The sequence below is a fragment of the Suncus etruscus genome, chromosome 1, assembly GCF_024139225.1.
Source record: "Suncus etruscus isolate mSunEtr1 chromosome 1, mSunEtr1.pri.cur, whole genome shotgun sequence".
NCBI classification, from domain to species: domain Eukaryota; kingdom Metazoa; phylum Chordata; class Mammalia; order Eulipotyphla; family Soricidae; genus Suncus; species Suncus etruscus.
The window spans coordinates 138,741,008-138,766,199 of record NC_064848.1 but is presented as its reverse complement, the minus strand read 5'-3'; the positions used below and the strand labels follow the sequence as shown (position 1 = coordinate 138,766,199).

Below are 25,192 nucleotides of genomic sequence, written 5' to 3'. Positions count from 1 at the left end.
GTGGCTCTAAAACAAACAAACAAACAAAAAATTCTGACATGCCTTCTTCATAGCAACTATACCAAGCCCCAGATTAAAATAATGACCACTGACTTCTCAGGTAACCTGGTTCACTCTGATACCTCTGGGCCATTCTCAGAATGGGTCAGAGCAGATTTCCCTCTTGTTTAATTAAGCCACAGAAGCCCAGCACCACACCCTCCACCGTCCACAAAAATGGCCCAGATCTATAACTTAATCTGATCAAACTTCCGAACAAATCTGAATGTGTTTCGATCTATAGATCCTGGACCACAAGACACCTCAAAATTTCAGAGTAGTGTCAGCCCAATAGCATTACAGGAAATCTGATGGGAAAATTACAGAGTAATTTCACCCACATTATTGAGCCTATATAGTAACACAGAAGACTCCAGACTTCCACTCCAATAAATCCTTAGATAATAATTTTAGTGACACCATTGGAAGATATGTTAGTTAAAACTGATCCTTGTTGATCTAAGTTTTTATAATTCCATTGTCCTAATTTGAAGTAAATTTGTGTCTACAAGTGGGAAGTCTGGGGTGGTAGGTGGAAAGAAGACACTGGTGAGGGGAAGGCCACACTAGTGGTAGGATTGGTCTTTGAACATTTAATGCCTGAAACAACTGTATTATGAACAACTTGGTAAATCAAGTGTTAAAATAGCAAATGCGTTATCGCTCTGGCCCATATTTTTATTTTATTTTATTTTTTTGGTTTTTGGCCCACACCTGGCGGTGCTCAGGGGTTACTCCTGGCTATCTGCTCAGAAATAGCACGGGGGACCATATGGAATGCCAGGATTCAAACCACCTTAGGTCCTGGGTTGGCTACTTGCAAGGCAAACGCTGCTGTGCTATCTCTCTGGCCCCAAGGCCCATATTTTTTTTTAAAACTCCCACTCTGCCCCATGAATTATGATTAAGTATGAAGTTCAACTTCTACAGCTAAAGATTTCAAATAGGTCATTGATGAAGTTTACAAAAGTAGTGTAACAGGATCATCATTCTAAAGTTTCAGTTTTATCCTAGTTTCTAATAAAGTTTTTAAAATCATTGTCATTACATTTATTATAATAACATAACTACGGGTGTCATAGTAACTTTAAGGATTTGTACCTTTTGTTTTATAGGTTTCTGGATCCTGTGTAGAATTATGATGTTTCTAAGTGTAGAAAACTTGAAACTTCAAAAGCCTAAATCCTGGTCTTAATATGTCTTCAGAACAAATTATTAAATTAGCACGAAGGCTCATAGAGAGTAAATAAAAATTAAGTTAATCTGGGCTGGAGTATAATGGGTAGAGCCTTGCATGAACCAAGCAGGACTTGATCCCTGGTGGTGGGCCCTCCCACCCCCCACACCTCCAAAAGGTTCACCATACTGAAACACCTGGTAAAGTAAAGATCATTACTAACTACTACATTATTAGCTATTTTAAAACAATTTGGTTGTCTTTTGTGGAGGTAACTAACATCCAGCTGTGCTCCTGGCAAGGTTGAGGGACCAGATGGGGTGCTGGGCACTGAACCCACGTCAGCTGTGTGCAAGGTAAGCCTTGCTTGCTGTGCTATCTCTCTGGTTCGAATTTTGGTCATTTAAAAAAAAAAGTTATTGGTAGGGGAAGAGGCAGTTGTCATGCAAGCAGTTTGAAGCACCAGCATTACAGATGGTCTCCCACCAGCTGTCACTCACAGACCTAGGAACCCTGAACACCATCAGGTAGGGCCCCCCAGTTGTTTATGGGTGTGACTCCTGGTAATGCAAGACAAGTTGGGAAGCACGCAGTGCTTGAGACCAAACCAAGGTTTTCACACATTCAAAACATATATTCGACTACTTGAACCAGATCCTTAAATCAATTTCAGTCATTTTTATATGTTAGTCAAGTTCTAATAATTAATACTTAGGCATTTTGTTAAACTAAGCAATGCTATGTGATTCCTAAAAACTACTGCAGGAACCCTCCCAAAAGCTGACAGAGCACTCCTCAGAGGAAATAAATGACAACAAAACAATTCTAAACTTGCTATAGTAAAGCCGATTTTCCAGAATTACGGAACTTGTGTGTGACACCAGGCCTTTTCCATTGGCAAACTCCTTAGCATCATCTAAATCTTAGCGTTTCTCTGATTGATTAATACCTCCTCTCCTCTACACCCCCACCCCCACTCCAGTAAGCTTTTGGGTGAAATCAAGGCACACGAGCAGCATGAGGAATAGTCTAAGATAAAAGCAGAGTACTTGATGACACAATGGATAGTCACAAGAAAGAAAACACACAGGGAAGTGTGATTCTGGAAGAGGTAATCAGAATTAGACCCAAGATATGCCTATTTCACTTACTCTTTCCTAGTTTGTACTTGTTACATGTTTAGGATAAAATATCTATCTATACAAACCTGAGATAAGTATACAATAAAGATTCCAAGTGACTGGAATGTTGCTTGTTAGCTTGTCAATGTTTTTCTTTCTTTGTACTAAAAAACTAATGGTACTAATTATAACTGAGGATATAGATAAAAAGGAAATACAAGTGAGTTCCATAACTCAGCTACAAAAGAATATGATCTTCCCAAGTAGACTGGTCCAGTCTGAGGCCTTCTTGGAAAGGGTGGTGACAAATTCCCCTTTCTTCGTGAAGGCACAGTAGCCCACAGCCACACCAACGTCCTCTGAGGAAAATGGCCCAGCTCCACAATCGAATCTTATCATTAAATTTCCAAGCCACAAAATTTGTTCCAGATCTGTAGATATGGGGGCACATGACAACTCAAAATTTCATAGTAGTATCAGCCCAGTAGAAAGATCTATAAGCAAATTTTATGGAAAAGTTGTAGAAAAGACCTCCAAGCTCAGTGAGCCTTAACAATAACACAGAGGGGCCGGGAAGGTGGCGCTAGAGATAAGGTGTCTTGCCTTGTAAGTGCTAGCCAAGGAACGGACCGCGGTTCGATCCCCCGGCGTCCCATATGGTCCCCCCAAGCCAGGGGCAATTTCTGAGCACTTAGCCAGGAGTAACCCCTGAGCATCAAACGGGTGTGGCCCAAAAACCAAAAAAAAAAAAAAAAAAAAAACAAAACAAAAAAAAAAAAACAATAACACAGAATGGTGACCTAGAACCAACCACAATCCTTAGACAATGATTTTAGTAACACCATTGATAGAACAATCATTTCTAATTGATCTGTATTGATCTAAGTTTTGATCATTCTCTTTGCCTTTGTGTTGAAACAAACACAGTTAATTTCATTTTTGCCTGTAAGGGGGCAGGTTGGGGTGGTGGGTGAGAAACTGGAAACATTGGTGGAGGGAAGTCACAATGGTGGTGGGATAGGTATTCAAACATTTCACGTGGGCTGGAGTGATAGCACAGCAGTAAGGTGTTTGCCTTGCATGCGGCGAAACAGAACATACCCAGTTCGAATCCCGGCATCCCATATGGTCTCCCAAGCCTACCAGGAGCGATTTCTGAGCGCAGAGCCAGGAGTAACCCCTGAACGGCACCAGGTATGACAAAAGAAAGAAAGGAAAGAAGGGGAGGAGAGGGGAGGGAAGAGAAAGAGAAAGAGAGAAACAAACAAACAAACAAACAAACATTGGTGGGACTGGAGAGATAGCACAGCTATAGGGCATTTGCTTTGCACGTGTCTGACCCAGGACAGACCTGAGTTTGATTCCCTACATCCCATATGGTCCCCCGGCCAGCCAGGATCGATTTCTGAGCACAGAGCCAGGAGTAACCTGAGTGCTGTTGGGTGTGACCCTAAAACAAAACAAAACAAAGGGGCCGGGTGGTGGCGCTAGAGGTAAGGTGCCTGCCTTACCTGCGCTAGCCTTGGATGGACCGCAGTTCGATCCCCCAGCGTCCCATATGGTCCCCCAAGCCAGGAGCGACTTCTGAGCGCATAGCCAGGAGTAACCCCTGAGCGTCACCGGGTGTGACCCAAAACCCAAAAAAAAAAAAAAAAAAAAAAAAAAGAATAAAAAAGAAACTGGTGGATGGAGATGGACACTGGTGGTGGGATTGGGCTCTGATTCATTGTATGTCTGGAATCCAACTATGAAGAACACTAAATAGCAATGGTTTTAATAAAATTAAAATAAAAAGGAAATACAGGTGTTTGCTTTTAATTCCGACTTCTACTTTGAAATCATCTTAAGCCTTTGTTATTTTTCACACTTTTTAGAATCAATTAATTGGTTTCATGACTAAACTTGAAAATCATAATATAAAAGCCAAATAACTGATCTGCCTATCAATCTCTCCTCCCCCAATACATACTATTTATCAGTGCCACTTAAAATAGCTAAAACACTGGGGCCAGAAAATTAGCTCAACAAGTTGAGCTGACCACAACTTTGCATGTAAGGCCTGCAACTTGATCCTCAGCACCACAAACAAAGAAAAAACCTGATGCTTAACATGCATCTCTGTCCTCAAATCACATGGCGAGGAGATATGGAGTATATGTATGAATGAGAAGAAAATCAAGTAGTCTTCCCCTCCTCTTCCCTTTGTTGTTGCAGTGCCTGGACAGATGTTGCACTAGCAGGGTTTATTGTCTTTCCTTTCCTACTTCAGTTTTTTCCTCATTGTCTGGGCCTTGAGACCTAAATTTTTTTTATTTTCTTTTTGGTGCCACACTCGGCGATGCTGAAGGATTACTCCTGACTCTGTACTCAGGAGTTACTACTGGTGGATTCAGGGGACCATATGGGTGCCAGGAAATTGAACTCGGGTAGACCACGAGCAAGGCAAGTACTGGCTGTACTACTGCTATGCTGAATTCTTAATTCCTTCTTTGAATCTAATGGTGTAAACAGCTTTCTGTGGGAAAAGTAGATAAATAACATGGCTTTTGCCTTATTGCTTAAAAGTGGCTTTCATGTGTCATGCAATGAAGTTATTTTTTTAAAACATGCATGATGTGAGCAAGATTCTCATATGATGTGGCTATTCCATTAATCTACTAAGATGGTGGAATAAACAAAGGCAAAAGGATTGTGAAAAAGCTGGTAGGATCAAAACAAAAAAAGAAAAAAGAAAAAGAAAAAAAGCTGGTAGGATCCTGGAGCTAAAATATGACCACTCTCTATACCTGCAGAACCGGTTCCTCCATCTAGGGTGGCCCCAGACAAATGCTTTGGGTCACTGGCCCAAAAGGGAAGAGCGCCCCCTTTAGAAACCCCTGTAGTTATTAAAAAAAAAAAAAAGTAGAAATTTTGTTCTGTCCCTCAACAAAAAATGACAGTAACAAAGCAGCCAGAGAAACAGAGAATGTTCTTAGGCTATCATGCTTTTGTCCCCTGCAGATCATATAGAAGGTGATCAGCACCTTCATTTCCACTGTTCCCCAATGAGTGAGGTCAGTATCATCCTTTTTTTTTTTTTTTTTTTTTTTTTTTGGTTTTGGGGTCACACTTGGCAGTGCTCAGGGATTACTCCTGGCTCTATGCTCAGAAATCACTCCTAGCAGGCTCGGGGGACCATATGGGATGCCAGATTCGAACCATCGTCCTTCTGCATGCAGGGCAAATGCCCTACCTCCATGCTATCTCTCTGGCCCCTTATCCTTTCTTTTTTATTTTAATATATAGCTAAGGAAAACAAAACAACAATAACAAGAAGTGCAGGGACTCACCTTCTCCCACCTCCCAAAAAAACTCCTTAAAAAGTTTTCACAAGGGCCAGGGAAGAAGCTTAGAGGTGGAGTACAGGACCCGCACGTTAGAGGCTCTGGGTTCAGCCCCTGGCACATATGCAAACAAAGGCACACATAGGTGTTCAAATGCCCTGACACTGGACCATCGCTCCAGCCCCAGTTCCTGGTTTAAAGAGCAAAGGTCTGAAACTACAGAGACCGTTAGATCTACACAAAGAAAGTCCAAGCAACTTAGGAGAAACCTTGAATTTCAGAGCAGGCAAACATCATTTTCCATTATAGAAAGTCTGAGAACTTGCTTGGCTTTAACTTATTTCACTACCATGTATTACAAATATAACTATGACATACATAATCTATGAACCTGAGTAGCTCCTTTGGCTAGCAAGCCAACCAGTCAACAAATACTATTATTCATTCTACTTGCTAAAGACTGAAGGAAAGGCTGGGAAAAGAGGGTAAAAACTAGGGCCCCACTACTGTGCATATTCCAACATAATAGGGAAGACAAATGCAAAATTATAAAATGAATGTATAAATTATGAAGGAGAACAGAACCTCACTTCAGAGATCTCTGTTTCTAATAGTCTCAGCTAAGCTCCAAGGGATTCAAACTGAAAATACAAACCGCATTTTGGAATTTCTGAGTTGTCAAAGTTTTAAGATACTTTCTACACTCTGTGTATATCTCTGAGCAACTATGCTTAACACATACTAGTAGCACAACAAAGACTAAAGAAGATCTAGCTCTAACCCCTGAAGCTCATGCTCTATCTAGGATGTAAAAATGTATCTCAGATAAATGCTCAAAATCGCTGGAAGCCATGGGGAGGACAGAGGAAAGTCAGAAGTCCTTTTGAAGTGTTGACTGAGCTAAAAAGTCTTTGGGGGGGGGGGTGGGGAATAAAATAAAGTCTTTGGGGGAGGAGGCACCTTCCAGTGCTCAGGACTTACTCCTAGCTCTATGCTCAGAAGACCATATGGGGTGCCAGAGATCGAAAATGGATCGACTGGGTGTAAGGCAAGTACCTACTAGCTGTACTGTCTCTAGGGCCCATGATCTAGATTCTTTTTTTTTCCCATTTTGTTTTGTTTTTGTTTTTGACCACACCCAGTGACACTCAGGGGTTACTCCTGGCTATATGCTCAGAAATTGCTCCTGACTTGGGGGACCATATGGGGCAACTGGGATAGAAACCAGGTCTGTCCTGGGTCAGCCACATGCAAGGCAAACGCCCTACTGCTGTGCTATCACTTGGCCCTCAAGAGCTAGATTCTTTTTTTTTTTTTTCGATTTTTGGTTTTTGGGTCACACCCCGCATTGCTCAGGGGTTACTCCTGGCTCTATGCTCAGAAATCGCTCCTAGCAGGCTCGGGGGACCATATCGGTATTTGAACCGATGAACTTCTGCATAAAAGGCAAATGCCTTACCTTCATGCTATCTCTCCAGCCCCATGAGCTAGATTCTTAACATGAATCTAGCCAACAAGATGAAGAAAGAGATAAGAGTAATCAGCAGGAGAAGCATAAACAAAACATCTGCAAAGGGAACCAGCAAAGTTTGTGTGATAGAGCGAACATGGTTCCTTTCTCATACCTGGTTGCAGAGCAGGCTCTGTTTACAGTGTGCAGAGAGAAGATGAAGACATAGAGACTTGAAGGACATAGGCGGGGACCCTGTCACTGAAAGGGAAATTGAACTAACTCACCCAACAGAATGGGGGACTGGAGAAAAGGCAATGTAATAGAGAAAAGTGGTGAAGCTGGAATAGCATGTAGGAAAGGAACAGAGGACAAAATAACAATTGGTGGGCTATGTGGTAGAGAGGAGGGTGAGAGGTACCAAAAAACCAGCTCCAAATTTCTGCTTGTGATCACTGAATGAGATAGGGATGTAGGCTGGAAGAGAGAGGGGAAGAGAGAAAAAAGACGTAAGAGGGATAAAGTCCCAGAAATTAGTGACACTGTTAAGTGAGAACTTACTGTAACTGAGACAGCCCACACCAATGTGATAGAAGTACAGAAACTCCACACCGACAGTGACCCTGGACCCAGAACCAATGTTTGTGCTTGTCCAAGGAACAAAACCACACTGAAGGAAATGATGTTATGCTAAAGGAGAGTTCAGGCCAGATTTCCTGTTTCTACACACAGAATGACACAAAGGACTGCTTATTGACCTGTTTTGAACTAGAAACGCTACTACAATGTAACATATGAGGAAGAACAAAATATGCATTAAGCCTTCGGGTATTTTTGGCAAAACTCAAAAACCATTAGGAAGTCACGAAGAGAGCTCTAGTGGTAGAGTATAGGACTGGCCTATAGAAGGCCCAGAGATCCCTCCCCAGCACACTGAGTACAGTCCTGGAGGTCCCTGCTGGGCCAGGCTAGGTCAGTAGTAGCCCTGGGCTTCTAGGCACCAATGGTTGTGGCCCCTATGAGGAAAAAAAAAAAAAAAATATATATATATATATATATATATATATGTTGTTTTTTTGGTCACACCCAGCAGTGCTCAGAGGTTACTCCTGGCTCTATGCTCAGAAATGGCTCCTGGCAGGCTCGGGGGAACATATGGGAGTCAGGATTCAAACCACCGTCTTGTATACAAGGCAAACACCTAGCCTCCATTATATCTCTCCGGCCTCAAGGAAAAATATTTTAAATGTTCTTGTACATTAAAAAAAAAAAGCAGGAACTGAAGCAATAATGTACATTAAAAACAAAACAAAAAACAAACAAACAAAAAAAAAACAGGGATTGGAACGATAATATACTGGGTAAGGTGCTTCCCTTGCAAACTGCTGGCCCAGGGTTGATCCTTGGTACCTCATATGGTCCCCAAATTTATCCAGAAGTAATTCCTGAGTTCAGATCCGGGAATAACCACTGAGCTCTACTGGGTGTGGCCAAAGAAACAAACAAAAAAGCAACAAACCAAACCTATATCAATTTACTAATAATCCCAAACTCAATGTGAGAGAAATCTAATACATGTCATCTTAAGCTAATAAATTTTATTCTAATAGAAACAAAATGCAATTGAAGTCTGATAGATTATTCTCTTAATTATTTAAAATTATTCCAGCAAGAGAAAAGTAATTCACATTGCAAAAGTATGCAAGAAAAAAACTTATAAAGCTAGATATGGATAGTTGGGCAATCAAAATATTCAAATATTCAGAATATTTCAAAATTGAAGCAGCATTTAAATCAAGTCCCTATGAATAAAATACCTCATTAAATTTACATATTAGAAACCATCCACCATTTTGCTTCTGACTCAGATCAGTAAAAGCTCACACTGGCTTTTGAACAAACATGATACCATTTTCCCCACGATACCCAGTCAGGTCAAACACATTGTCCTAGGAAAAAAAAAATGATCCTGCACCGCATTCAGCTCTCCAGCTTGCATACGCACTAGCCCCCATGCTCTCTCTTGAGCCCCATCTTCTCTTTTTTAATTGGGCCTGATTTAGTTTGCTAACAATGCCCACTGTCATCCTGCACGAAGGGAGAGTAGAAGGAATAACTACTGTGCTTGAAAGAGGACCAGGAGAATGCAAGCAGCTACCTACAGTAGCAGAGGTTCTCTGATTGCGCAGCTCGGATCTCTTACCACATTCTCCAGAGGTGCCGCGCCAAACACTTTAAAGACAGGGTTGGGTTTGGAGGGTGAAATACAAAGGACAATTGCTTGCTGCCCCACTCGAGTGGTATATTCATCTAAAGTGGCTCGAAGTTTCCTGCAGCAAAGAATAAGCATAGAAAAATAGAAATTTTTAAAAGAAAAAAATTACAGTGACACAATCATAAATTTACTTTGACATGAAATAGCTACACTCACTAGATAATTTCATTTTTTTTACTAGATATTTTCTTTCATCTTCAGGACCAGAGACAGAACATGAACACAAGAGTCCACAGCAGGGTCAGACCAATTAAATCAAGGAACAGCTGGGTCACAGTGCTTTATGATCCCCAGTCTCTTATCACACCAAAGAGGTCTGCTCTTACTCTTACTTGTAAATTATTTGTTGCTAAGACTATGCTCTTGTAGAGTGTATTATGTCAACTCCAAGTTTTAAAAAAATAAAGGGAGGGGGCCCGGAGAGATAGCACAGCGGTGTTTGCCTTGCAAGCAGCCGATCCAGGACCAAAGGTGGTTGGTTCGAATCCCGGTGTCCCATATGGTCCCCCGTGCCTGCCAGGAGCTATTTCTGAGTAGACAGCCATGAGTAACCCCTGAGCACTGCCGGGTGTGACCCAAAAAACCAAAAAAAATAAATAAATAAAGGGAGGGGCCTAAAACGACCTGTTTCCCATTTCTTTAATTGATAAAACTCATTGCTCATGATTTATTGACATAATTTTATTTACTATTAAAATTTATCTAAATGCTCAGGTTGGAGAAATAGCACAGCAGGAAGGGCGCTCACCTTGCGTGATGCCAACCCTGGTTTAAACCCTGGTATCCCATATTGTCCCCTGAGCAACAGTAGGAGTGACTCCTGAGTGCAGAGTGAGGAGTAACCCTTGAGAATTGCTGGGTGTGGTTCCAGAACTAAAGTAAATAAAGGTTAAGTCAGACCCAACTACTGTTCTGGGCAAAAGCCTTCATTGGCTCTTGGCCTCCCACACTCTGATCATCTTAGAGTGAGGCCTTAGTTAGGCTCAGGCCCAGCTTCAGAACCTTTGCTCTAGTTCCCTCTGCCTGAAACACTTTCTCTTGGACATCAACTTGGATGCCTGTTTCACCTCATATCTCTATTCAAGATGATTTCCAGACATTCCTATCTAAAAATAGAAACTATTATATACTGCCCAGCCCCTGACTCTTTCTATTTTTTTTTTCTTTCTTTTTTTTTTTTTTTTTTTTTTTTGGTTTTTGGGCCACACCTGTTTGATGCTCAGGGGTTACTCCTGACTAAGCACTCAGAAATTGCCCCTGGCTTGGGGGGACCATATGGGATGCTGGGGGATCGAACCGAGGTCCTTCCTTGGCTAGCACTTGCAAGGCAGACACCTTACCTCTAGCACCACCTCACCGCTCCCCCCCCCTTCTATTTTCTAACTCCACTCAATTTTTCCAAAACTCTTATTACTGTCGACATATTTTTCTCTATTTCTTTTATTCCAACTCTGTTAAAATATAAACTCTTGGGCTGGAACGAAAGAATAGTGGATAGGTAGGATGTTTGGCTTGCACGCCGATGACCTGGGTTCAATTTCTGGCATCCCATATGGTTCTTTGAGCATCTCCAGGAATGACCCCTGAGTGTAGAGCCAGGAGTAATGCCTGAGCACCACTGGGCATGACCCCAAAACCTAACAACTAACCTACTAACTCTCTTTAAGGAGACTTGTTTCCTTTTATTATGATATACCAGGCCAAGGAGTGCCTAGCAAACAAGTACACATTCTCTGACTACATCAGTGTGATATTTTACACTGGTTAAATAACATTTCAGTGTCATTAATTTAATTCTACGAGAATTAAATACTGCCAAGTCTACTCCTGTCACCAGAGAGGATCCCAACCCAGCGCTGCAGATTCTACCCTGTCATGGGCACCTGTAGCGTGATGTGCAGGAGGTGCCTTACCGAAGCAATCGTGTTTGCTGTCTCTTCCGGATGGATGGGTTTGATTCAAACACGTGGGGCCGTTTCCGCTTCTTCCCTGTTGCCACAGCAGCAGCAGCAGCCATTCCCACAGGGCCTGAAACAGTAATGGATGTGCTCAGATTAGGCAGAGCCCATGAACTATATAAGACAAAAAACCATGAGAAGTAGGAAACAGGTAACACTACTGGGGTGTGCTGCCAACCAGCACAGGATGTACTGGAAAACATGATATATTTCACTATTACTTATATGAACTCATAGTCACAAGAGAACACATTTTGATTTTCAAAAAGATGGACAATAAATGTTTTTAAAAGTGAGTGATTATACCTCCCACCACATTCCAGCTTCATTTTTGTCTAATGCTGTTTTTTCCTTTAGTTTGATTTTGCCAAGCAGGCCTTGGCTTTTGAGGCAATATTCTCAAAGGTATTGTACAAAATGACAGCACTGAGAGGCAGAGTCCACAAAAATAAAAAAAACTATAAATTCCAAATTATATTCCAACCCCTGTGGCCCTCTTCCATTATCCAAAATTACTGCCAAGTAAAGTACGGTAGATAGGAACCAGAGCAAAAGTACTGTGAGGAGGGCACTTGCCTTGCCCACAATCCAACTCAAGTACAACCCCTCACACTCTATATTTTCCCCTGAACCCCACCAGGAATGATCTCTGAGCACAGTGCCAGGAGTAAGTCCTGAGCACTGCCAAGTATGGCCCAAACCCCCCCCCCCCCAAATCAGAGATAATCATTCAGACTCAGAATTCCAGTAATATCAACAATAAGACTATCTGGAAGAATGCCATCCTAACTAGGAACCTTTTTCTCTGAATACAACTGAAGTTGTGCCCCAAATAAAGATGCTGACTCGGTTATGAAAAATCCTGGCATACAAAAGATAAAAACAGTTCCATTTTCTTTTGTTTTGTTCTGGTTTGGGGGCCTCACCCAGCAGCTCTAGTTATCAAACTCAGATTGGCCATGTGCAAAGCAAACACTCCACCAGCTGTACTATGAATCTGGCCCCAAAACAATCCCATTCTAAGTAAGTAAAAAATGGTTATTAAAAGTTGGGCTTGGGGCCGGAAAGATAGCATGGAGGTAAGGCATTTGCCTTGCATGCTAAAGGACGGTGGTTCGAATCCCGGCATCCCATATGGTCGGTCCCCTGAGCCTGCCAAGAGTGATTTCTGAGGGTAGAGCCAGGAGTAACCAACCCCTGAGCGCTGCCGGGTGCCCCCCCCCCCCAAAAAAAAAAGTTGGGCTGATGGGGCTAGAGTGATAGCACAGTGGTAAGGCGCTTGCCTTGCACACAGCCAACAGACTGGTTTGAATTCCACCATTCCAAATGGTCCCTGAGCCTGCCAGGACCGATTTCTGAGCAGAGCCAGGAGTAACTCCTGAGCGCCCAAAATACACAAACAAACAAACAAACAAATAAATAAATAGGGCTGAGGTTAGTGAGATTGAGGCATGTACCTAACATGGTTGACAGTTTGATTCCGGGCACACTGCCAGTGCAGCCTTGAAGGTCCTCTGCACTACAGGGGCTAAGCAGCACCATATCCTCATGTCTTTATCCTGAGTCACAGACCAACAGGGCAAAGAGGGAAAGCCCCTCCCATTTACAGAGGCTGATCTGGCTAAAGTAATAATTTAACTGAGAAACTACTATTGTATTGGCAATGATGTCGTGAAAGGAAGAAAACTTGAATGCTGGTGATCGAAATATAAAATGGCATAACCTCTATGGAAATAGTCTTCTTTTTTTGTTGTTGTTGTTCTAATGGACCTAACAGGTATGAGGTGGTACCACATTCTGGTTTGGATTTTCCTTATGATTGGTAAAGTTTAGTATCTTTTGTAAGCCTCTTAATCATCTGTAATCTGTATATTCTCTCTCTATTTTTTTTTTTTTTTTTGGCTTTTGGGCCACACCCGGCAATGCTCAGGGGTTACTCCTGGCTGTCTGCTCAGAAATAGCTCCTGGCAGATACAGGGGACCATATGGGACACCGGGATTCGAACCAACCAACCACCTTTGGTCCTGGATCGGCTGCTTGCAAGGCAAACGCCGCTGTGCTATCTCTCCGGGCCCCTGTATATTCTCTTTAGGGTGATACCTATTCAAAGTCTTTGCCATTTTAACTTTTTTTTTTTGGGGGGGGGGGGCCACACCCGGCAGTGCTCAGGGGTGACTCCTGGCTGTCTGCTCAGAAATAGCTCCTGGCAGGCACGGGGGACCATATGGGACACCGGGATTCGAACCAACCACCTTTGGTCCTGGATCGGCTGCTTGCAAGGCAAACGCCACTGTGCTATCTCTCCGGGCCCCCATTTTAACTTTTATTAATTTATTTTTATTTTTATTTTTTTTGTTTTTGTTTTTGTTTTTGGGCCACACCCGTTTGACGCTCAGGGGTTACTCCTGGCTATGCGCTCAGAAATCGCCCCTGGCTTGGGGGGACCTTAGGACACTGGGGGATCGAACTGCTGTCCGTCCTACGCTAGCGCTTGCAAGGCAGACACCTTACCTCTAGCGCCACCTTCCCAGCCACTTATTTGATATTTCACTCTGGGTCAGCTGTGTGCAAAATAAGCTTCCTACCCACTGTACTATTTACTTCGGCATTTCTGCCATTTTTTTGTTTGTTTGTTTTGTTTTGTTTTGGGGTCACACCTGGCAGCGCTCAGGAGTTACTCCTGGCTCTGCGCTCAGAAATGGCTCCTGGCAGGCTCGGGGGACCATATGGGATGCTGGGATTTGAACCACCGTCCTTTAGCATGTAAGGCAAACACCTTACTTCCATGCTATCTCTCCAGCCCCGATTACTTTTTTTTTTTTTGACCGAGATATAGAAGAACATTTTTATTATTAAAATTTCGAAGTTGGCCAGAGAGACCGTTCAATGTACTACCATCTGCTTTCATGTAGGAGATCTGGGTTTAATTCCAAAAACTAGCCGGGAGTAGAGCCTGATCATCAAGGTATGTCCCAGAAATAAAATGAAACAAAAAGTTTCAAACACATAACAAAGTTGAATGAAGGCCCTAAAATAGGGTCCTATCTTGTGTATGAATTGGCTAAGTCCTAGCTCAGAGACAAGCAAATGAAACCAACAGCGAGAAAATTTTGTCATACCAATTAGCTGATAAAAATGAAGAACAGTGGGCCCCGAGAGATAGTACAGTGGTGTTTGCCTTGCAAGCAGCCGATCTAGGACCAAAGGTGGTTGGTTCGAATCCTGGTGTCCCATATGGTCCCCCGTGCCTGCCAGGAGCTATTTCTGAGCAGACAGCCAGGAATAACCCCTGAGCACCGCCAGGTGTGGCCCAAAAAAAAGAAGAACAGTAATAATGACTGTGGTGGGCTGAAAGCAACAGTTTATGTATACAGTTTACATGAGTATAAATTAATGACAAAATGAAAAACATTTAAAATTGTCTAGCAAGGTTGAAAACATGTTTTAGTCCTTTGATTTCCCTCCTAGGTGAACTACAAATACTATTTGTTTGTTTTTGGGCCATACCCAGCAGTGCTCAGGGGTTATTCCTGGCTCTGTGCTCAGAAATTGCTCCTGGAAGGCTCAGGGACCATATGGGATGCCCAAACCGGGGATCAAACCCGGGTCAGTCCCAGATCAGCAGCAATCGAGGCAAAAGCCCTACCGCTGTGCTATCGCTCTGGCCCCCAAATACTATTGTTTGTTTGTCTGTTTGTTTTTGGGTCATACCCGGCTGCGCTCAGGGGTTACTCCTGGCAGGCTCGGGGGACCATATGGGATGTAGGGATTCAAACCACTATCCTTCTGCATGCAAAGCAAATGCCCTACCCTCCATGCTATCTCTCTGACCCAAATACTATTTTTTAATGAGTAGCATTTCTCTTTTTGTGTGTGTGTGTGGTTTTTGGGTCATACCCAGCAGTGCTCAGGGGTTACTCCTGGCTCCATGCTCAGAAATGCTCCTATCAGGCACAGGGAACCATATGGGACGCTGGGATTCGAACCGATGACCTTCTGCATGAAAGGCAAGTGCCTTACCTCCGTGCTATCTCTCCGGCCCCGCATTTCTCTATTTTTAATTTACTTATTTTGGTTTGGGGAGGCTATACCAGGAGTAAGCCCTGATATGCTCTGTGTTCAGAGATCACTCCTCACAGCTTGGAGAATATATTAGGTGCCAGTGATCTAACATAGGTCGGCTGCATTCAAAGTAAGCACCTTACCCACTGTACTATCTCACTAGCCCATTTTGGGTGGGAGGGGGCCCACACCTGGTGGCACTCAGGGCTTACCCCTGGCTCTGCACTCAGAAATTATTCCTGGCAGTCTCGGAGACTATCCAAGTCAGCCACATGAAACGCCCTACCTGATATGCTATCACTCTGGCCCCCTCCATCATTTCTTTTAAGAAAATGTGAAATATAAATATTTCAGAACATTATCAGAAAGTGTATCACTTGCAGAGGAAGTATTACTTTAGAGATATAATATGTCTGGTATCTGTACACTTATTTATATGGTAGAATGTATTACTGTGAGATATTGCCATGTCTGAAAACAAACACCAAGAAAAATGCTTATAATGTATAGAATAAAACGTATAAATTGTTATTTAGCAATTATAATAGCCTTATTTATCTATTTATTTATCTATCTATCTATCTATCTATCTATTTATTTATTTATTTATTTATTTATTTATTTATTTATTTATTTATTTATTTATTTATTTATTTATTGGCTTTTGGGCCACATCTGGTGATGCTCAGGGGTTATTCCTGGCTCTCCAATCAGAAATCGCTCCTGTCAAGCTTGGGCGACCATATGGCATACCGGGGATCGAATCAGGTTCATCCTGGGTCAGCCGAATGCCAAGCAAATGCCCTACCACTGTGTTATCGCTCCAGCCCCAGCAATTATAATAGCAAAAAAAAAAAAATCATAAGCAAACTCATTGTCCTACCATTATGAGATGAATGGGAACACTAAGTAATAGTAAGAGGAATTTTGTTGTTGTTGTTGTTGTTTTGGTTTTGGGGCCATACTCTGTGACGTTCAGGGGTTACTCCTGGCTGTGAGCTCAGAAATTGCTCCTGACTTAGGGGACCATATGGGATGCTGGGGGATCGAACCAAGGTCTGTCCTAGGCTAGTGAGGGCAAGACAGACACTTTAACCCTTGTGCCACCACTTCAGCCCCATAGTTAAAAGGAATTTATCAAGTCACAATTATTATTATCATCATGAATAAATTTGAAAAATACTCAGCTTCAGAAAGATAGGTTTAGAATGAGAAAATATCTTAATAAAATGATAAAAAAAAAAAATACAGAGGCTGGAGAGATGTCTGCCTTGCATATAACTGATTCAAGTTCAATCTCTGGCATCCCAAATGGTTCCCAGAACATGACCAGGTTTAATCTAAGAGTGCAGAGTCAGAAGTAATTTCTAAACATCCCTGGATGTGGCTCAAAGACCAAAACACACAAACAAAGATAAAAGACAAATTTAGAACAGTGATTATTGAGGCTGGGCTTTGAGCTGGCTCAAAGAACTGAAGGTGGGGCTGGAGAGATAGCATGGAGGTAGTTTGCCTTCCATGCAGAAAGTTGGTAGTTCGAATCCCAGAATCCCAGCATCCCATATGGTCCCCCAAGCCTGCCAGGAACGATTTCTGAGCGTAGAGACAGGAGTAACCCCTGAGTGCTGCTGGTGTGACCAAAAAAATACAAAAAAAAAAAAAAAAAGAACTGAGGGTAAGATTTGCATATAGCTATAGGTTCAATCCAATCTTTGTCCCAAAAAGCAAAATAGGAGAAGCCCTGGAGCACCAAGTGTGGTTCCAAAGAAAAAGAAAAGGCCAAATCCTAACAAACAAAAAAATGTTTATCTCAATAGAGGGTGGGAAGTGCCTAAATTTCTACATTTATCTTTTTTTGTTTGTTTTTGGGCCACACCACTCGTGTGCGCTCAGAAATAGCTCCTGGCAAGCACGGGGAACCATATGGGACACTGGGATTCGAACCAACCACCTTAGATCGGCTGTTTGCAAGGCAAACACCGCTGTGCTATCTCTCCGGGCTCCTCTATCTTATTCATTATTTTCATCAATACCAGTAAGGCTGGGGCCAGAGTGATAACACAGTAGTAGGTAGGGTATTTGCTGACCTGGGTTCAATCCCCTGTATTCCAGATGGTCCCCCAATCCTGCCAGGAGTAATTTCTATTTTTTTGTTTTGTTTGTTTTATAGGGGGAGGGGCCACATCAGTGACACTCAGGGGTTACTCTTGGCTATGTGCCCAGAAATCGGCCCTGGCTTTGGGGTGGCATATGGGATGAGGGGGGATCAAACCAAGGTCTGTCCTAGGTCAGCCGCATGCAAGGCAAACATCTTACAGCTGTGTTATTGCTTGGGCCCCTACCAGGAGTAATTTCTGAGTGCAGAACCAGGAGTAAACACTGAGCGCTACTGGGCGTGGCCAAAAAACAAACAAAAGATCAGTAGGGCTTTCTGAAATGATTCTAATATCTGTTACCCTTCTCCACATCACTGATCTCTAAGCTTCTTCAGAAAAGCATGCTTTTGCCTTTCTGGCTGTGTCTATATATACATAGTGTCTTTATAGAATATATAGCATGTGGTAGTTCCTCAGTAGTTGTTGATTAAGTAATAAGTCATTTTTACCAGCTGGACTTTAGTTTCCAAATGTGACATATGAAACGGTTAGAGTAGAGCCTTTTCTGAATCTGAACAATAGGACAGTGCAGTACAATAATAAGAACATTTCATTTCTTTCTGAGGGAAGAAGTTGATCTGTATTTATTATGTTAGGATGCCCTCTTCTGGGAAGGAAAGCCATTTTAAAAATATACTTGACAAATATATGTGCTCTCACTACATCTTATATATAGTGGGTAATAATATTAAGAAAGCTATATCGGGGGCCCCGAGAGATAGCACAGCGGCGTTTGCCTTGCAAGCAGCCGATCCAGGACCAAAGGTGGTTGGTTTGAATCCCAGTGTCCCATATGGTACCCCGTGCCTGCCAGGAGCTATTTCTGAGCAGACAGCCAGGAGTAAGCCCTAAGCACTGCCGGGTGTGGCCCAAAAAACAAAACAAAACAAAGAAAGCTGGCGAGGTGGCGCTAGAGGTAAGGTGTTTGCCTTGCAAGCGCTAGCCAAGGAAGAACCGTGGTTCGATCCCCCGGCGTCCATATGGTACCCGCCAAGCCAGGGGCAATTTCTGAGTGCTTAGTCAGGAGTAACTCCTGAGCATCAAATGGGTGTGACCCCCCCCCCCCAAAAAGAAAGCTATATCATCAGAGTGTATCAATAGTACAGTGCATAGGGTGTTTGCCTTGCATGTTCAATACCCACCATCTTATATGGTCCCTTCAGTTGGCCAAGAGTAATTCCTGAATATAGACCCAGGAGTAATGCATTAGCATCACCAGGTATGGGTCCCTCGCCCCTCCCCCCAAAAAAGCTTTATATTCATTATATCTACTACCCTTCCTGTGCTGTATCCTTTGGGCATATTATAAAAAGTATTTTAGCTAGTCCTGACTTTAATTTTTTATCCAGTACCTTTCATGATCAATTTCATTAAATTATTCTAGACCCAAACATGATTTATATGAAGTTCTCTTATATAATGCTAAACATGCAATGTAAATAGCAATAAAAAATGATACAAAATAGAGTTCAGCTTTAAGTCATTTAGTGGCTCAAAAAAATATCTCAAAATCTTCAGTTAAGGGGCCGGCATGGTGGCGCTAGAGGTAAGGTGTCTGCCTTGCCAGCGCTAGCCTAGGACGAACCGCGGTTCGATCCCCTCAACATCCCATATGGTCCCCCAAGCCAGGAGCAACTTCTGAGCGTATAGCCAGGAGTAACCCCTGAGCGTCATTGGGTATGGCCCAAAAATCAAAAATAAAAATCTTCAGTAAGGGGCTGGAGAAACAGCATGGAGTAACTCCTGAGAGCTGCCAGGTGTGACCCAAAAAAACAAAACAAAACAAAACAAAACAAAAAAATTTTTTTCCAATTAAAATGAAGTAAGTTGACCCAGGACTGCTGGTGCCCTCTGGCAGAAAGAAGCAAATAAAAATCCTATCTAGGGGCCAGAGAGATAGCATGGAGGTAAGGCATTTGCCTTGCATGCAGAAGGACGGTGGTTCAAATCCTGGCATCCCATATGATCCCCCGAGCCTGCCAGGAGCCATTTCTGAGCGTAGAGCCAGGAGTAACCCCTGAGCACTGCTGGGTTTTATCCAAAAACAGGAGGGAAAAAAGTCCTATCTAGAGTATGAAACTGATATTCACTGATTTCACATTATTTCTAAAAAATAACTCCAATATATCATCCAATGATGACTCAGATATAACAATACACAAAGAGAAAATTCAACATGAACAAGAAAAAGCACTAACATATAACAGAAACTTCAGAAAGTAAAATCGCCACATTATAAAATTCTAACAATATACTCATAAAATTAAAGAGGATCTTGGGATGGGTAGGGTAAGGCATTTTTACCTTGTATATATCCAACCCAGGGTCCAGCATAACATATGGTACCCCTAGCCTGCCAGGAGTAATGTCTGGGCACAGAGCCAGAAGTAACCACCGAGTACCACCAGGTGTGGCCCAAAAACAAAAATAAATAGATAAATAAAAATAAAAAGAGGAGAAGCTGAAGAGACAATACAGTGGGTAAAGTTGTCTTGCATGCAGCCTACTCAGGTTTGATTCCTGGTACCATTTATAGTCCCCTGAGTCTCTCCAGGAGTGATAACTGAGTGCAGAGCCAAGAATAAGCCCTGAGCAGTATTGGGTGTGCCCCCATCCAAAAGTCTGAGGGAGTAAATAGTGTCATTGAGGGAAGTGTCTATATGGGAGATAATCTTCAGCGGAGCAGCTGTAAGTATAAACTCAAAAGCAAAGATGGAAACCAAACAGTGAAATAGCATCTCTAATATGAGGAGGAAAGGCTTCTGCCAATCTAGAATTTAATACCCACAGTGATCATGCTTCAAAATTTAAAGTCTCAGTAGAACTCAAGAATATTTTATATAATGCTCGCTTTGGCAGCACATATACTAAAATTGGAATGATACAGAGAAGATTAGCATGGCCCATGCACAAGGATGACACGCAAATTCATGAAGTGTTCCATAGTTAAAAAAAAAAAAGTATTTTGGGGCCGGAGAGATAGCATGGAGGTAAGGCATTTGCCTTGCATGCAGAAGGTCGGTGGTTCAAATCCTGGCATCCCATATGGTCCCCCGAGCCTGCCAGGACTTATTTCTGAGCGTAGAGCTAGGAGTAACCCCTGAGCACTGCCAGGTGTGACCAAAAAACCAAAACAAACAAACAAGAATATTTTATAAATTCAAGGCCCAAAAATAAATGAAGAAGTGATGTGAAGATGTCACATGTAAGAATGCCTGCATCCTAGCTTCTTTCAGATATGCTCGGTACCATAAGTTAGGTGAAAAATGAAGAGCTCTGAACCCCAAATGACATTACCTGCAGCAGCCAAATGGGCTGTTACCTCATCGGCCGCAGTGGAGTTGAGTATGTCTGAGTCGTCGTAAGATGTGTCCTCAGGAGAAGAAGGAGAGTCTTCATCGGCACTCAACATGCTGTGTTCTGTGTAGGTCGCCACATGGACCTGCTGCACCTGCTGGGCCACGGCATGGGCTTCTATGGTAGCCATGTGTTCAGTCTGGGTCACACTGTGCTCCTCCATGAAGTTCTACTGTCAGAAAAAGGCAAAGAACCAGATTCAGAGCACAACAAAACACAACACTCAGTCTGATCAGATCTTTCTTCCAGAGCAGAGGAATTTGAACAAGTCTTCAACAAGTACCACACAACTTGCCACAACAAATCAACGGCAACAGCGAGCAACCATTCATACAACATAAAGAATGCCTGAATGTGATCCTTATGGGAAACCAATCTGATGAAAACACATTGTGCTAATCTCCTACGTCAGGGAATATTCTTAAGATGATAAAGAACAATCAAAAGGTATAGACACAAAAACAATCAGTAAACAAAATACTTTCCATTCCAAAGACAAATAGGAGTTAAACATTTAAAAAAAAATCCAAAAACCAAAAAACATTTAAATTGGTTTTTTGCTTATAAACACAGCAATGATACAATATATAGTAGTAAGATCAGGGGCCGGAGAGAGAGCATGGAGGTAAGGTGTTTGCCTTTCATGCAGAAGGTCATCAGTTCGAATCCCGGCGTCCCATATGGTCCCCCGTGCCTGCCAGGAGCAATTTCTGAGCATGGAGCCAGGAGTAACCCCTGAGCACTGCCAGGTGTGACCCAAAAACCAAAAAAAAAAAAAAAAAAAAAAAGGTAGTAAGATCAAATAAAATGCTCTTTTCTTGCTATACATATCACCCAAGAGAACCAACTCTTAAAAGTAAAATCCTCCCCCCCCCCCAAAAAAAAAAAGTAAAATCTCTAGTAAAACATATATATTTGGGGCCGGCGAGGAGGCGCTAGAGGTGTCTGCCTCGCAAGCGCTAGCCAAGGCAGGACCGCAGTTCGATCCCCCAGCATCCCGTATGGTCTCCCCAAGCCAGAGGTAATTTCTGAGCGCTTAGCCAGGAGTAACCCCTGAGCATCAAACGGGTGTGGCCCGAAAAACCAAATAAAAAAAAAACCCTGAACATATATATTTATTATTTTTATATATTTATTCTTTTTTATATTTATTCTTATTTAAAGATTTTTAAAGACTATTATAAAGCTGTGCATTTAATTTATACACTAATTCAATCTCCATTATATAAGCCCCTCTCGGTGCAAACATACACACATTTGAAGTCACACCACTCTGCAGCACTGCAAATCTAGAGTTTACCAAATCTGACCCACTCCACAAAAAAAAGTCTGTGACAAGCTATTCATGCAAAAAGTCTTCTCTCAGGGCTGGAAAAAAGTACAGCAGGAAGGCCATTTGATTTGTGTGTGGCTACCCCGAGTTCAGTCACTGGCAGCCCATATGAAACCCTAAGCCCCAGCAGACATGACCCCTGATTACAGTCAAAAGTGAGCTCTGAGAAATGCTGACTGTGGCCCTAATACAAAACAAAAGAGAGCAAAATAAAATGTCTTCTCTCATCTTCATCCTACTGTATCATAAAACTCCTTTTCCTTCACTGGGGCTGTCTAAATCTTTTGTTCTCTTTCATAAGCCCCATCCTAAAAACATCTTTCTTCAAGTCAACTGTTGCTATGTAGATGACCTAATTCTTACTTTTCTGAGACTTAATCTGTTTTATATTCTTGTGATGTTTCCTTATTTTCTTTTAATGATCTCTTTTCATTCTTCTCATTCATCCATATCATATTTTATCCTAACTCAAGTGATTCTTAACTTTGAGCCTATTCAATGATATCAAGGTACTACTCTGTATTTCAACATAAAGTACTTTTTTTAAATTACAAAACAAAAACCACCACAGGATACTACAAATTCACCAAGATTCAGAACCCCTTTCCATACTTTCTTGTGCTTGAAAACATTTTCCCAACCTTGCAGCCCATAAACTCATACTTTCCCTTTTATTCATGGGGAGCTTATAACAAGTACCTGCTTAAAAATAATATGTGGTAGGAGAGAGGGAAGAAAGCTTGCCTTGCAGATGGCTGACTCAGGCTCAATCTTTGGCATTCCATTTGGTGCCTCAAGCACTGACAGGCATGATCCTTTTTTTTTTTTTTTTTGGCGGCGACGGCGGCAGTGCTCAGGGATTACTCCTGGTTCTGCACTCAGAAATTGATCCTGACAGGCTTGGGGGACCATATGGGATGCCGGGGATAGAACCACAGAACCGTCTGTCCTGGATCAGCTGCTTGCAAGACAAATGCCTTACAGCTGTAATATCTTCCGGCCCCAGGCATGATCCTTAAGTGCAAAGCCAGTAACCCCTGAGCATTGCTTTGTATGGCCCAAAGGCCATAAAAATAAAATAAACATTTTAATAGAGAAGAATAAAAAAATACTAACATGAGAAATCTGAGTGAGGGCCCGGAGAGATAGCACAGCGGGCATTTGCCTTGTAAGCAGCCGATCCAGGACCAAAGGTGGTTGGTTCGAATCCCGGTGTCCCACATGGTCCCCCGTGCCTGCCAGGAGTTATTTCTGAGCAGACAGCCAGGAGTAACCCCTGAGCAATGCCGGGTGTGGCCCAAAAACCAAAAAAAAAAAAAAAGAAATCTGAGTGAATGGTTGTTGGTTTGTTTGGATGCCACACGGTGGTATTCAAGGCTTACTCCTGGCTCTGCACATTCAGAAATTACTCCTGGTATTGCTCGAGGGAACATATAGGATGCTGAGGATCGCACCCAGGTTGGCTGCATGCAAGGCCAAGACTGTATTATCGCTTAGGCTCCTATTTTTGTCAAATTTCTAACTAAACAATTATATCCCCAAAAAATTGTTTTCCGAGAGATACCCAATAAGGTTTCTTCTATGTTCCACATTTCAGAATATTTAAGGAAATATATCCTAATCCACAGATTAGTGTACTTCTAAAATTCAATTTAACACACACTAAGGCACACAATGAAACATGACAGGAAGAAACCATAAAAATACCAGTTTTCCATTCATTTTACTGTCTTCTAACAACAGGCAGATTGCTTACAGCATTTTAGCATTCTGGCCACTTGAAAATCGTTTAGAAATGAGTTGGGATTAGATGGCATCTAACTGCTCTTCAAAGGGATTTGTACCGCTCTGCACTTGGCGTAATGGGTTTCAGTTCTCTCCAGAGCACAGCTCAAAGCATAAATCAATAGGCCTGCTGCAGCAGAGCCTCGTCACACCAGCCCCATTGCACCTCATGCTTTTTCTTTGTAAGTACAAGTATAAATTTATGGATAATGAGGCCATTATACTATCTCTATTTGTAACCTAGTTCCACTGGAATACATGTAAACATTCCCATGTTAATTTATGTATAATCTGCAGAACTATGTTGAAAGCATGTGTCATATCATTGTAAGTTCTCATGCGCCAGAGTTCTTCACTATATAGATCAGTACTTCTCAAATAGTGGGGCGCGCCCCCCAGGGGAGGCTCGAGGCTCCATAAAGGGGGGGCGCGTTGACCTCGGCAAACACTGTCATAACAAGCTAAGCCCCGTGTTTATGTCTCTGTATGTCTCTGGAGCTGAGAGTTGCTGTGTCCTGCTTCAAACCCCACTTCGAAAAGCTATGCATTGCAAAATGTGCTCATTGTAGCCATTAATCCAGACATCACCTCTGTTTAAATAATCAGCTCAAATTATTTTATATATTTTTGTTTTGCAGGTTAAAGTTTTTTTTTAATAAAGATACTATTTACAGTCATGTGGGGGGGGCGCAAAAAATGTTTTCTTCCTGGGGGGGCATGACAGAAAGTAATTGAGAAGCATTGATATAGAGCAACATACATTCAACCAAGTTCTTTTTTGCTAGTGAGCTAACATTAGTTTACAGGACTATACATTAGAGAAACAATCTTATACCTCTTCAAAATTATATATGTTAGCACAACACAGCTACCACAGACTCCTCATTATTTTTACCCCATGACCCACTAGGCATCCCTTCCTCCTCAATGTCTATATCAGCTCTTCTCCATCCCCAGCTGACTTTCAAATGTTCTAACCACTCAGCACACTTTGTACAAGGCAAAAACAATTGAAACAAGTATGTGTACTTGTGCACTGTCCATATCATCATAAAATAATAAAAATAAACAGTATCTGAGACTAGAGTCACGGTGGCTGCATTATTTTTCTGCAGTGGTGCATTTTAATATCCAACCATGAGGGGTCAGATTCTC

At 42.2% G+C, this 25,192-nt stretch overlaps 1 protein-coding gene and 1 non-coding gene across 2 annotated transcripts in view; one reads left to right on the top strand and one right to left on the bottom strand.

Moving 5' to 3' along the window:
- NRF1 (nuclear respiratory factor 1) overlaps positions 1 to 25,192 on the bottom strand; it is a 147,976-nt gene that overhangs the window by 73,493 nt on the left and 49,291 nt on the right. Inside the window, exons 2-4 of the mRNA XM_049774815.1 lie at positions 20,860 to 21,088; positions 11,299 to 11,413; positions 9,314 to 9,440 (exon numbers count right to left, since the gene is read on the bottom strand). Coding sequence (XP_049630772.1) covers positions 9,314 to 9,440; positions 11,299 to 11,413; positions 20,860 to 21,082 — 465 coding nt within the window. The 5' untranslated portion in view covers positions 21,083 to 21,088. The remainder of the gene's footprint in view (positions 1 to 9,313; positions 9,441 to 11,298; positions 11,414 to 20,859; positions 21,089 to 25,192) is intronic.
- On the top strand, positions 20,406 to 20,512 carry LOC126026501 (U6 spliceosomal RNA). The gene has a single exon (XR_007501752.1). It is a non-coding gene; the product is annotated as a U6 spliceosomal RNA (small nuclear RNA).